We start from the raw sequence: 13,957 nt of genomic DNA, 5'->3' as shown, positions 1-13,957 counted from the left end.
TCCTAACAGAAATGTAGCTTCATAAGTGGCTGATTTAAGGCTCTCTTCATGGGCAGCAACTTGCGTCAGGGCTTCAAGGTACCTCACAATACAAGCGTCATGTGCCGTTTTGACCTTCACATGAATATCGTTGCATATCATGAAAAGGTAAAGTATCTAGATCTGCAACAGGAACAGTCTCTCTTGCATCTTGTTTTCATTTTTGTACTGGCGTGTACACATGGTACGGCATACTAATTGTCCAGTCAATGACTATGCTTTGAAAGGTCAGCAGCAAAGAATAAAAAAATAAAAAAATTATATTACAATGCTCCTGTGCACAATGTGGCATTGAGGGTAACACCAGAGACTATTTAGCAGAGACAGGCCACTTCTTTTAAAATAAATGGAAGAAATTGGAGGTAAAGAAGCACAGTTTATGATTCCATTGTTGTCAGATTTTACTGTTGATTTGAAATATGATCTTCGATCATAATCTTGACCAACTGTTTTGAAGATTTCAGTCTTTCCCCATTCAAGTAGATAGGAGCTGCTCTTGTATGCCATTTTTTTACATAGAAAAATAGCTGCCTGCCCTCACGAAAATCAAGAGTTCATGGCAAATTTGCTGCAAACTTGTCCATTGTTGCCAAAGGTTTGCCGGAGATCCACCACTACGGGAAAAGAGCAGCAAACTTCTGACAAATATTTGCGGCAAATCAAAAACTAATTTGCATGTGAAAATAACAAGCGACAAATTTGTGGCAAGTCTGCGGCTAATTTAGATTTTTTGTAAGGGTGAGAGTGTTACAAAGATGGCCGCCGAGTGGACTGACTTGCTAGAAAGTCTTTGGGAATGCTGTACCTCAACAGAATTCAATGCATTGGAGATTGTGAAAGTGGCCTAACCCTGACATTTGATTCTAATAGTCTGATATTAGCATGTTGCTAAGCTAACACGCAATACTGTAATATGTACAACAATATACATAGCACAGAAATATTGGTAAATTCCATTTTTAATTACATGGAACTATTTACTGTCAATACTTTTATCAACACTGAATAAAATATATTTATAATAGACATTTCCCTTGACTATCTTGAATGAACATGTTCAGTGAACTCATCGAAATGCATTCTTGGATTACCTTTTCCATGAGTGACATGTGCTAGACTATGGCACAGGCAACGTGGTTTATACAGCAGCATAATTTTGCTGCCTACCATTTGGAACAGCTTTCACATCAGAAGTGTGCCTATAGGCCCTTTCCCACCTACAATCCTGTACTTTTCCTTTAGTAATTTTCTAGATGAGAACTCTTACGAGGAATGGAACACCAGACGACACTTTTCCCCATTGCATTCGCATTGCCAAAAGTTACCGCCGTAGTGACAATCTAGTATTGACCATTTTTCTTCTGCCAAGGTTAGAATGTGCAATTCAATATAAACAACACCGAAATCAACAACACCGAAGGAGGACGCCAGGATCGGAGTTACACTTTTGTTAGGGCTGTTTTACATGAGCTTTGGTTGCATCCGAAAAGGTAGGCAGCTGCCTAATCAGTTAATGGTTTAAACGACAGTGTTTTTGGATGAATGGAACGCTAAAGGAAACTGGTCTCTGAACAGTTTAAAAAGCACCTAATTTCATCCTACCTCAGCCCCTGAAGGCAGCATTTTCCCATTTTCGGATGCAGTCTGTGTCTTCATGTTATGGTTTTAGACTGGGCATGAGAGCCGTGTGTGCAGAGCTCCGTGCTGCTGCAGCCAGAGTGAGAGATGAGTTGAGCGGTCAGACTACCACGTAGCACGAGCTGAATTTAGTGGACAACATGTTGAAAGCACTATAAACCTATTTATCAACACAATCTTTTACAATAAAAGCTTTTACGACTCAACATAAATTACTGTACTAAAATACTCACTCTTTGACTTAAAAAATACATCTTGATGCAAGTTACCACACAGTAACAGGCTCGCAATACTTCCCTCATGTAAACTAGATTTCATGACGGTTTTGTGTATAATAGAGTTCAATTACCCTCTCTTGACAAACATCTGATTATTTATATCTGTCATCCCAGGAAATATTTGATGTAGTAATCCAGAAATCACTTTATTTTCTGTATAGTCACACAGTACAAACAGTATGATCAACTCAAAGCAGGTCTCCCGATGAAGTTACACACACACGTGAAACGGGTGATCTTCTTTGTATACTTTGTTGGTTCTCTATCATCATCTCGTGTTCGAGATCCACCTATGGGAAGGGACATTTGTTCCGACCTCTGCAGAAGCATCCAATTTCACCAAGTCTGGCTTGATAGACAGAAGTGTGTCCAATACCACAGTAAGGCCCCACCCTTACCTGAAAGCATAAAGGACCCGTGCGTGCTACCTTTCTTCAGTTTGATATTCGCTTCTCGTGACCTCATACATTGTTTCGCAGGTCTGCTGTTTTTTGCCTGGCTTCACTAAGCTGTCTACAGGAATAAATATCTTTTCGATCAGCCTCCGCAAGCCGTGACTCTCAGGAAATTACGGTCAGTTTGCTGTTTCTTTGGCCTACAAGCCACCCACGCTCGCTAGCCAAAACTTTACTCGGGCTGCCTACCTGTTTTCAATGCTTTTCACCATTTTTCCTGTGTTCTCAGAGCTATGGCTCAGTCTACACTCACGACACCTGCTAATGTCGGGGACCCGCAGTCGCGTGCATGTCCTGCTGCCTGCGGTTCTCTCATCGCTGCAAGGGATTCCCATTCCTTCTGTGTGGTGTGCATGGGTTTGAAGCATGCAGAGGAGGCTCTTTCCCTCCCAGAATACTGCAGCCATTGCCTTGCACTCCCCAAGAAGTTTCTACGTTGACTGCTTCTACTCAGAGCACCGATCTCGAGCAGTATGACTCGGATGGAGGACTCGGTGGAAGCGCTACACCTCTGGGGACCTCCCAGAAAATGCCTTCTCTTAGTTGGGCTGACCAGCCTGACATGGGTTCACTCGAGGATATCCTTCCCGGTGTTTCCTTGTTTGATGACGAGGATGATGACCCCGCTATACTCGAGGGCTCGGATGACGAGGAGGCCATCCTGACTGCCCAAGCTCCCCCAGTCAGTGTCTCGGCTGTTTTACCACAAGCAATCCTTCTCAAGGTTTGTGAGCCAGTGGCTTTGTCTGTCATGGGTGAACTTGCTTTGTGGCTCAACCTCTCTGGTCTACCTGACAGTGAGAAGAGACACATAGCGGGAGCCCCAGTGGAACTAGGTCAGGCACTTTTCGGCCCTGCTGTCGCCCTCAAGCAACAGTGATGTGATGACAAAAAGGAGGACGAGGCTTTTAAATTGCCTGCCTAGGAAGGTCACACTACACCAAGCCCCCACAAGCCCCCGTCATGGGGCAGCCATATCAGATTATTGGTAGACCCAAGGCCTGCAGCAGGCCACATAGCCAGCAGCCTACCAGCCCCCCCAAGCCCTGGGGAAAGATATCTTTTGCTGCTGCTGCGGCCAAAAAACCCTACATCCTCTGACGGCAAAAGAAATAGACCTACATGATGTATGGTCTCAGGGGGGTTTCAGTCCAGGTTATTGGGCTGCCAGCCCATTGGACATATGTTTGAGTTGTTCTCCCCCCTTATCCTAGAAGAGAAAGCTCTCAACAGGTGGTGTCAGCCCCCCACCCCACTCACTCATGGGTGCCCACCTCGCTGGAACAGCACCACCAGTTCAATGCTATTCAGAAAAAAAATCTCCCCTCCCAGCACCCAGTTCCAAAGTTGGTAGGAGATGCAATGTTGAAAGTAGCACAAACACTGTCATCTCACAGTTTGCACAAAACACCACACACACTTCCAATAAAGGCTGTGGCCCATATGTGTTTCAAAAATACAAAATAATAATAAATAAAAAAAATCCACTGCAGAGAGCCAATGATTCTCAGCAGCCCCACATGTCGCCCCCAAATTGTCCACTGGAGGGTACCATTGTACCACAAATGAGCACACTGCCCTCTATTGCAACCCAATGCAATACCCCAGCTCAGACGGGGATGCTCTCATCTCATTTACGAGCTTGGCAAAGCCTGTTGGCTCCAAAATGGGTAATTCGCACAATAGCCAATGGTTACAAGCTCCAGTTTGCCCTGAAATCCCCACATTTCAGCGGAATAATTTACTCCCAAACAGAGGAAATCTCTGTTCATTTTTTGGAGAAGGAAATTTCCTCTCTTTTAGAGAAAGGGGCAATTCAAGTGGTTTCCCCAGACCAATGTCAACAGGGGTTTTATTCCTGTTATTTCCTAGTTCTCTGCTCTGTATTTTGGATCTCAGAGTGTTAAGAAATAAAGAAAGAAAGAAAATACAATTTCAAGTTTCATCTCGGTTAATTCATCAGATCGACTGGTTCACATCAATCGATCTGATGGATGCCTTTTTCCATTTAGGCATTTTTCTCCCACACAGAAAATGTATTTGTTTTGCCAATCTTCAGCCTTTCACTCAGCCAATGGGTGTTCTGTCTGTGTGTGGAAATAGGTCAAATCCCGTTACAGCTAACCGGTATCAAAATCCTTACGTATATAGACAATTGGCTAATCATAGCCAATTCCAGGGAGAAAGCAGTGCGAGACACACAGCTAGTGCTCTCACATCTTGCATCTCTCGGCTTCAGAATAAATCTGAACAAGAGCAATTTCACTCCATCCCAAAAAGTTAAGTTTCTAGGACTACAGCTGATTTCTCCCTCCTTTCAAGGGGGAACCCTCTCTATAGAGAATGGTGTCTTCATCCTCAAATCATGTGCATGTTATGGGTGAGATTCGGTTAGGCAACTGTACATCTCTTTGCCTCACATGAAAAGGCCCAGTGTCCTATGTTCTTCTCGCTAAAGGACAAGGACACTCCCTTGGGCATAGATGCACTAGCTCAACCGTGGCCCAACGTGCTGCTCTATGCTTTTACCCCACTCTGCCTTATCTCCCCAACTCTGGCCAGAGTGAGGGATCAGGGCCTGACACTGGTTCTAATAGCACCCAGATGGCTGGTGGCATAGCTGGTAGAGATAATTCCCCTCCCCATGCCCAGCCGTGGCCCCTCCCGTTACGCACGGACCTTCTGTCTCAGGCGAACTGAGAAATATACCATCCTCACCTGGACAGGGTTGCGCTCTGGGCTTGGCCCGTGAGAGGTTGAACCTGAACGCTCTAGGGTTGCCCCCCAGAGTGGTTGCCACTATTCAGAATGCCAGGGCCTCATCCACTAGGGCACTGTATGATTGTAAGTGGCAGGTTTTTGAGAGATGGTGTGACAGGCATCAGCTATAGTCATATCTGTATACAGTCTCTGATATATTATGCTTTCTGCAGGACCGTATGGATAAGGGAAAATCTTTTTCCACTATTAAGGTCTATGTGGCAGCCATTTCTGCTTGCCACGTTGGATTTGACAGTGCAGCTGTAGGGCAGCACCCTCTCATTCTCAGATTTATGAAGGGCGCACGCCGCTTACTGCCAGTCACCAGAAAGCTTATTCTCCATGGTGCTGGAAGTCCTGCCTCAACAGCCTTTTGTGCCCTTGGAGAGTATTTCTTTAAAACTTTTGTTTTATGAGACAGCAATGCTCCTAGCACTGGCTTCAACTAAATGTGTCAGTGATTTGAATGCACTTTCTGTGCATCCCTCGTGCATCAAATTTACCCCCAGCATGGATAGGGTCTCTCTTAAGCCCAGTCCTGCTTTTATGCCTAAGTACTTCACAGCTTTTATATGTGAAGTGTTAGAGCTCACTGCTTTTCATCCACCTCCATTCTCCTCTGCGGAGGAGCAGATGCTGAATGCTTTGTGTCCAGTGCGTGCAGTACACATGTACATTAACAAGACTTCAGCTATCAGGCAGAGTGATGAACTCTTTGTTTCTTGGGCCCCACCTCATACAGGCAAACCCATTTAGAAACAATGCCTCTCTCACTGACTGGTTGAAGCAAACAGCCTGGCTTATAGCCTTAAAGTGTTGCAGCCTCCCTCAGGAATCAGAGCCCATTCCACAAGAGGTTTGGCTGCTTCGTGGGCCCTGTTTCGGGGAGTCTCACTGCAGGACATCTGTTCAGCTGAAAGTTGGTCTTCTTTCCACACGTTTGTCAGGTACTACTGGCTTGACGTCACCAGGACCCCGGTAGCACACTCGGGCTGCTAATACTGCCACAATTCCCCTTTTTTTTCCTTCTGGGCCCTCATATTGTATTAAGTTATTGCACTTGTTGATATTTCACATGCTCTATGGCCGTGTGCCCGGGCTGTCAGGCCTAAATTCATTATATAGGATGTGTCATGCATCGCCTTTTTAAAGAGACCATCCTTTCTGGCTTTCAGCATCTTTTTCAATCGGGGAGTTGTCCATACCTCACATAGGTGGACCTCATATTGGTGGATCTCGAACACGAGATGATAGAGAACTTTAGGTTACGTATCTGTAACCCCGGTTCTCTGAAACATCGAGTGGAGAGATCCACCAAGCTTGCCCCACTTGCTACCTGGGAAGTGAATATATTCACTGAAGAAATGTAGCGCGCATGGGTCCTTTATGCCTTCAGGTAAGGGTGGGGACTTTCAGCAGTATTGGATGCACGCTCCTGTCTGTCAAGCCAGACTTTGTACAATTGGATGCCTCTGCAGAGGTCAGAATGAACGTCCCTTCCCATAGGTCAGGGGTTCTCAACGGGGGTGGACCCGCCCCCCCAGGGGGTGCTCAAAGGATGCTAGGGGGCTGGGCGTTCAAAGGATGCCAGGGGGAGCCGAGAGCAAATTAGTGGAGAGGGGGGTGTTAGGTTACAAATGGGGGGCATTTATCAGTCATAATAATCAAATCTATTGTCAAGTTCCTCTTTGCATTAAAATATTTATCTAGACTTGGACTATACCAGTTGGTTCTCAATTATACAGTTTGGTACGCATTTGTACCGCAGTTCATCTGATTTTGAAGTCTAGCGATGCATCTGAAGTATCTGGTTTAGCAGCATCAAATACACAGGCGGAGGCACAACCTCAGCTAATGCACCTGTATGGATCTGTTGATGGATATGGCTCAATGGAAAGAGCAGCGCGAGTGCAAAGCTCTTAAAGCTTGAGCTCTTAAACTTGCAGCTTTGCGAGAATCAGTGAGAAGCAAGGTGCAAGAAGCGGAAACCATTTTAATTCTGCACAGATTTCTACATCACCACCCTTGAATTTACTATAGTAACATCTGTACTCTAGGCAGAAATAGTTTGATAATAAATATTATCATCACTACTTCAGCTCTATTAAATTTGTCATAGGTTACATTAGGGGAGTGAGGGAATATAATTAATTTTTTTTACAACTTATAAATATTTATATTTTGTATTTATTGTTTTTACATACGTTTAGAGCAGGTCTACTGTTTATAATTACAAAAATGTCATAGTTTGTTTTATAGAAATCATGTTTCATCTAACCATGGTAGTGAAGAAGATCCATGTGTCCATGTGTTTACTATAGTCTTGTTACAAATATCACTGTTAAAACTGTAAGTATAAATAATTAATAAATTAAAATGTTCAAAAAGGCAACATAAAATATATTAACAATATCACTTTTATTATTAGTTTCGGTCTTCGCATTTTCATTTAATAAGCCCCAGATATATCCCTCCATCTGCTTAAATTTAAGAAACGCAAGGTTTGGTCTCACATTCATGATGTGCAAGCCTGCTGAATTTGACTTTAAACTTTAAAATTATGCAATGCATCGAACATAAATGGCGGTTGGAGTAAGGGAATGAAGTAGGGGGATGTTCATCAAAAAAAGCGGTAGATCTTTCTACAGATATGTAAACTAACGCTTTTTTATTTCTGTTAAGGGAATTGTAAAATTAGCGCAATCCTCCGAGTAGCATGCTAGCAGCTAGTTGTTTACAATGGAGGCTGTGGACTCCTTTCTCAATGCTTTGTGTGTCATAGGTTTTTGACCAGTCACAGGCTGCAGTACCTCCCACAGTCTCCAACAGTACCTATACGCCCCCGAAGTACCAATTCCAGAGTAGGAGCTAAAAATCCCCCAAAAAATGGCTCAGAGGAACTATAGTTCCTTAGGTGCGAAAGCGACGAAAAGTACTAGTCCTGGGGGAAGTACCTAAAACGGGCCTTAGTATTACCAGTGGGAAAGGGCCTTATAATGCTGTCTAGGCAGACCACTAACTAAGGTTTGGAACAGAGCCCAGGTTAATAAATTAGTTCGTAAACACTGTTTAAGAACACCAATGAAATGAGAAGTAAAATTATTTAGTGGCATAATTGCCTCACACAATTTCACACCTGGTTAGCTTTATTGGCTTAGATTTTTTAGTGGGTGTTCAGCTAATACTCACTTGTGTTCAGTACAAACTCCGGGGCAGGTTGGGCAGATTTCACATGTCGGGCCCTGGAACTTTGAGTCAGTACATTTACACATGCCACACTCACAGGTGCCTCGACCATTACAGATTTGTTTGTTACTAGCCAGACAGGTTGAGGTGTCCAGTGAGCAGTCACACGCACTGCCTGTGTAGTTGGCATCACAGATACACTTTCTGCACTCACATTGACCGTGACCTGAAAAGACAGAAACGGATACAAAAAGCACTTAAAGTTAACTTCTCTTTTAAAGTATATGCCAATACCCTAAATATCTGAAAATCAGATTTTCAGAAGTTCGGTTCCAAAGCACAGGATTTTGAAGTATGGAGATTTTTTCATCCGTTTCAAAATTTGCAGATGATCGTACACTGTATTTTTTTTTTGTGTTTAAGGCAAAGTCTTCAGGTTTTGACCACATAAACTGGCCTCTGTTTTGACGACCGTTTGCCTTTGTGATCAATCTTAACTTCTGCCGGTTCTTTTAGTGTCTGAAATAACAGGCCATCTTCCTGCAGTATGACTGCTCCTATAATGATCTAATGAAGGAACTAATATGGTGCTAATAAGCACAGTGACTGAAGATGTTATCAACATGCCAGCCACTATCAAACAAAAATGCTGAACTACACTACCCACAATTCTGAAGGGATATCCACCAATCAGAGAAGTTGCTGTTACTATGACATCCTCTTTTGCTTGGCCACTCCAGGTTGTTTTTTCGAACTTTTCAGATACAATGTTGCCAAAATTTCAATTATGAGTGTCCAGTGTCCCTTTGCTAAGCTCCTGATAACTTTAATGTAAGTTAACAGAACTGCTTATAAAGTCTCATAACACTCATTATGATGTTGTGAACTCTTTAATTACTACTGATGAATCAATACATAAATGAATAAAAAGTTATAAGCTTTAATTTACTTTGGAGCAAATGTAGGTATCCTTGCTGATGTTATACAAGTTCATTTGGTAATGAGGGCTAACACAGTTCTCAAGATTTATTTAAAGATTTTTTTTTAAGTACGAAAAAAAACCATGGGAACAGTTGCTTAGATAGGATTGGATAAAAACGCTTTTAAGGAGGGGCTTGGCAAAGGGTCAATTAAGATATCAGAACGTGACGCCTTTATCGAAAATGTATATCGGTCACACAGACAACTGATGTTGCACAGTCTGTGGGCTTTTCCCAAGATCTCATTGGAACTATAATCATAAAACCTAACAACAAACGTACAGGACAGCAAAGGTTGTACAGAATACAGGCTGAAGACAAAATGTAAAAAATACAGTTGTACCTCCACAGAGCTTGTTGTTGGAGCGGTCGCAGTTGAAGTTGTCACACTCACAGAACTTGCCGCTGTACCTCTCCTCGGGGTTGTCTCTTTTCTTACACTCGCATGTTCCACAGACACAGTCTCCATTATTGCTGCAGATGTCTGTACCGTTATCCATACGGCAGTTTGCGTCCAGATCTTCTGTTCTCACTTCGTCTTTGCTACATTCACAAATCCCACCAATTCGTCCCTCATTGCACCTGTATACAAGCACATAAACATAAGTCTAGATTGGTATATGGAATGTATGCAAGCATGTATGGAGATACTATCAGTTTGAGAAAACATCTCACCTGCATGCTCCACACTCCAGGGTTCCATTGCCGAAGTGACATGCTGGACTGTTCGGGATTCCCTCTTTGTGACATTCACATTCACAAATGAAGTTGAGGACGATCTCTACCTCCTCGGTGAAGCCCAGTGGTTTGATCTTTATAGTCTCTGATTTACCATTGGATGGGCAACCTTTAGCGGTGATCGCTACCTCAAATGTCACCTATGACACAAAAATAAAAAAAACTACAAGTAGGCAAACAGCAAATGGTTTGATATCAGTGATGAGGCATGCGAGAATCAATGATGTTTGACATCATTGATGTCAAAACTGCCATGACATGTCTTGCCATACCATACTGAAATTAAACCCAAGAGAAAATAAGACTTAAAGGCTATGGTGGAGGGCAAAATTATCAGTGAAAAATTTAAATTTCAAATTTCAGTCTGTTTCTCACATAAAGCTATTGTATGGCTTCATAAGCTTATCGACATTGACTACATTTACATGGACACCAGAAAGCGGCTTATTGCAAGAAAGTGGCATTCCTATTTAAATGCACTGTGTTCGCGGCTTTCTCTTTATTCCCGAACACATGAAGCTCGGTCAGTAAGCGACTTTCTCCAAAGCAACGTAATTTTCCACAACGCTTGTGTAAATAACAAACATGGCATCCGAGGAAGTCTTTGGTATTTAATTCTCTGTTGCTTTGCTTTATTTACAAAATTGTTGCTATGTTCGTTTCCTTAACTTTCTATCACAACCTGCAGCAGAGTTGTGCTGCAATAGTGGGGTTTCCCTCTTACGTAAAACTCTGGTTTTCCCTCAGTGTATGAGCTTTTACAATGGTGTGTATAAATGGATATAGTTTATAGTGTATGTGCTTTTCCCACTGTACTCTCAGAAATGTTGAATTCTTTCCACTTTGATGACTTTTTGTTGAGCTTCATTCTTTGATGTTTGTTATCCAGTCTGTTCACGCACATGCACACTCTTTAAAAACCTGTAAGAATGCTGCTTATGCATTTACATGACCACATTAGCTACGTTCTCCGGGAGAAACCCAGGTGTTTTAAACCACTTTCTCTTAATCCCTTAAAGGAGATTTTGCCCTTTTTACAAGATGTAATATAAGTCTCAGGTGTCCCCAGAATGTGTCTGTGAAGTTTCAGCTCAAAATACCCCACGGATCATTTATTATACCATGTTGTAAATGCCTCTTTTTAGGTGGAATTAAAAACATGCTGTTTTCGTGTGTGTCTCTTTAAATGCAAATGAGCTGCTGCTCCCCGCACCCTATTATTATACAGACAGTAAGCGTAAAAATAACAACATAGCTCTGGTCTCCGTGAATACAATCAGAGACAATGGTAACTTTAGCTACATTAGCCGTGGAATCAGCTAACAAGCACATTCGGAAAGGCGATTTGCAAACATAAACAAAATATAAAGTACTAAAGCTGGAACACGAACAGTTGGTACTGATCCATGCTTGAGAATCAAATATTTACAAAATCCTGCTTTATGTTTGTGGCAGAGGGGGAGTGGTCGAGCGCCCGTCCGGAGAGAGAGAAAGCGGTAAGGGCGCTTACATCGGAGCTAAATTGTGTCTAACACCTGTCTCTAATTCCAGTGAGCTGGGTAGAGCGGCATATAAACAGCCATGACACCATCAGAAGTAGAGAGAGAACGACACGTCAGTCCAGTGTTGGCGTGTGTCCTGAATGTCAAAAAGCTGCATGTCTTTTAAGAAGTTTATGGAGAGTTTTTGTTATTGGTGAAGCTATCTGAGAGTGTGTACAGGCTGTGCAGAGGGCAGAAAATAAAAGCCTTTGACGGTGTCTGAGCTTCCCGACTCGTCCTTTCCCGTGCAACCTTCACAATCTCAATCCTCATTCACAAAGCAGTCCGGCGTAAAATGATTTAAACAAACAAACAAATTTTTGTATGTTTTGGGGCACATTTGCTTCAAAAACAAAACTTATCCACTGTGTCTTCAGTGGCTCTGATGCTGGGAGTACATGAAGACTCTTATGTTCACTTTTACAGCCAACCACAGAACAGTTATGATGCTTATGAAGCTGAGACATTATTCTTCCCACCGTAGCTGCTCCAGCGTGGAAAAAAAACGGCGGATTGTGCGTAGAACACTTGGGGGAGGATCTATGATAATAGGGTGGAGTCCATCACCAGTCGTGGGCGAGGCCTGCTCTAAAGTGACGTCACTTTAGAGCAGAAATGAAAACCGATAATTTTGAGACACAGTTTTTGATTAATAGAAATATAAGAAAGAGGAGTGGGTGGACTTTTAACATTGTAGGGTGGTTGTGTACACACACTGCTGACTCACATTTATGTTCAAACACCATGTAAAAGTGAATTTTGCATAATAGGTCCCCTTTAAATGGCGTAAGGAAATCCACATTCTCATATACATGATGTTTCAGAACGGCGCTTTCTGCAAAAACCCTGGAATAAACGGTTTTCTCAAGTGCACGTAAACGTGTTCATTATGAAAAAGATCACTCTAAACTCTGTGTTCCACAGAACAAAATGTCATATGTATTTTGACCGACATGAGTGAGTAAATGACAAAGTTTTCATTTTTGGCTGAAAAACTATTCTTCTAACAGCCTTGCTCAAGGGCACAATACTGATAGGTCAAGGCTCAACTTTAGTGGGAATCGTACCTTCCAGTTAACAACCTGAGCTTTATTCATGCCACACCACTCCAGATGGTAGATAATTCTATTTAGGAAATTGTACCCAATGGATAGTAAATGTACTCAACTGAATACATTGAAGCTAAACCGTCAAAAACACAACTGCATAAAGGATCGTCAAGATTTCAAAAGGCCAAAATCATTCTCACCTCATCCCCAATGGAGATGTTGGAGCACTTTCTCCCATTTTCTCCTTTTTCGCTCACCCCATTCTTGCAGTGTGAGATGTAGTAGATGGACACACCCTCAGGCAACCTACTATTCTCCAGAATGACCTCAGAGGACAGAGACTGCGAGAAAGATTTAAGTTATAAACCGAAATATATACAGGGTAGCCTGTATAAAAACACTGTGGAGAAATGAATAAAGTATTTCAAGCAAGTCAAGCACTCTGTTTTTCTAATTTCTCAGATCTTGAGAACTACTCACATTATATGCATCAATAATGAGTCTTATCACATTGCTGGAGTTTGAGGATAGTGTTCCCACAGCAGATTTTGGAATTAGGTTTTTTAGTTCCTGCAGATTAAAAAAATAGTTTGTGTCCATCTTTTTTTCATTTAATATTTTATTTTCAAAAGCAGAACACCGTGTCAAAACCAGACGCGATGCAGTAAGTTTCCAGGGACAAGTCATTTTTTTGTCCACACAGAAAGCGAAAAAGCTTTGTGATGTGGCACACAGTGTTGGACAGTAATAGACTACATGTAATCTGGATTACGTAATCATAATTACAGAATGACTCGGATTTACTTAAATGGCTAAAAAGTACTTGTATTTATATTACATAAAATTTGTAAATGTGTGTAATCAGATTACAGTTACTTTTTATTTGATGCATGATTACATATAGATTACATTATCAGTCTTGAGGTGCCGAAGGGGTTAGGCTGAGGGACTGACAAAAAGCAAATTGTTGCCTAATAATGTTTATGAAAGGAGTGTAAATAGGTAAAATAAAATTATTGGTTAAAATTAGATTTTACAAAACACGCAATAAGTAATCCAAAAGTAATCAAATTACATAACCTAAAAATGTCATCTAAAACATTATTTTACTGATTACTAAATTTAAAATTATTAACTAAACTAAAATTATTACATTGAATTTGTAAATCAGTACCAGATTACATTTCAGAAGTAATCCACCCAACACTGACAGCACAATACATTTTTATGTTTGGTATACAGTTATGTCGAGCAGGATTTTGGACCAATGAGATTTCACTGTGGGCGAGGCTA

General features: G+C 41.9%; 1 protein-coding gene across 1 annotated transcript in view; it reads right to left on the bottom strand.

Annotated features, from left to right (window-relative positions):
• The window catches only part of LOC127443127 (integrin beta-1-like), a 40,736-nt gene that overhangs the window by 4,361 nt on the left and 22,418 nt on the right, over positions 1–13,957 (bottom strand). Inside the window, exons 9-13 of the mRNA XM_051701655.1 lie at positions 13,145–13,234; positions 12,865–13,005; positions 10,012–10,214; positions 9,680–9,918; positions 8,360–8,582 (exon numbers count right to left, since the gene is read on the bottom strand). Of these exons, the coding sequence (XP_051557615.1) occupies positions 8,360–8,582; positions 9,680–9,918; positions 10,012–10,214; positions 12,865–13,005; positions 13,145–13,234 (896 nt within the window). The remainder of the gene's footprint in view (positions 1–8,359; positions 8,583–9,679; positions 9,919–10,011; positions 10,215–12,864; positions 13,006–13,144; positions 13,235–13,957) is intronic.

The sequence above is a fragment of the Myxocyprinus asiaticus genome, chromosome 6 (assembly GCF_019703515.2).
Source record: "Myxocyprinus asiaticus isolate MX2 ecotype Aquarium Trade chromosome 6, UBuf_Myxa_2, whole genome shotgun sequence".
Taxonomy (NCBI): domain Eukaryota; kingdom Metazoa; phylum Chordata; class Actinopteri; order Cypriniformes; family Catostomidae; genus Myxocyprinus; species Myxocyprinus asiaticus.
This window is presented reverse-complemented; position numbering and strand designations above follow the sequence as displayed.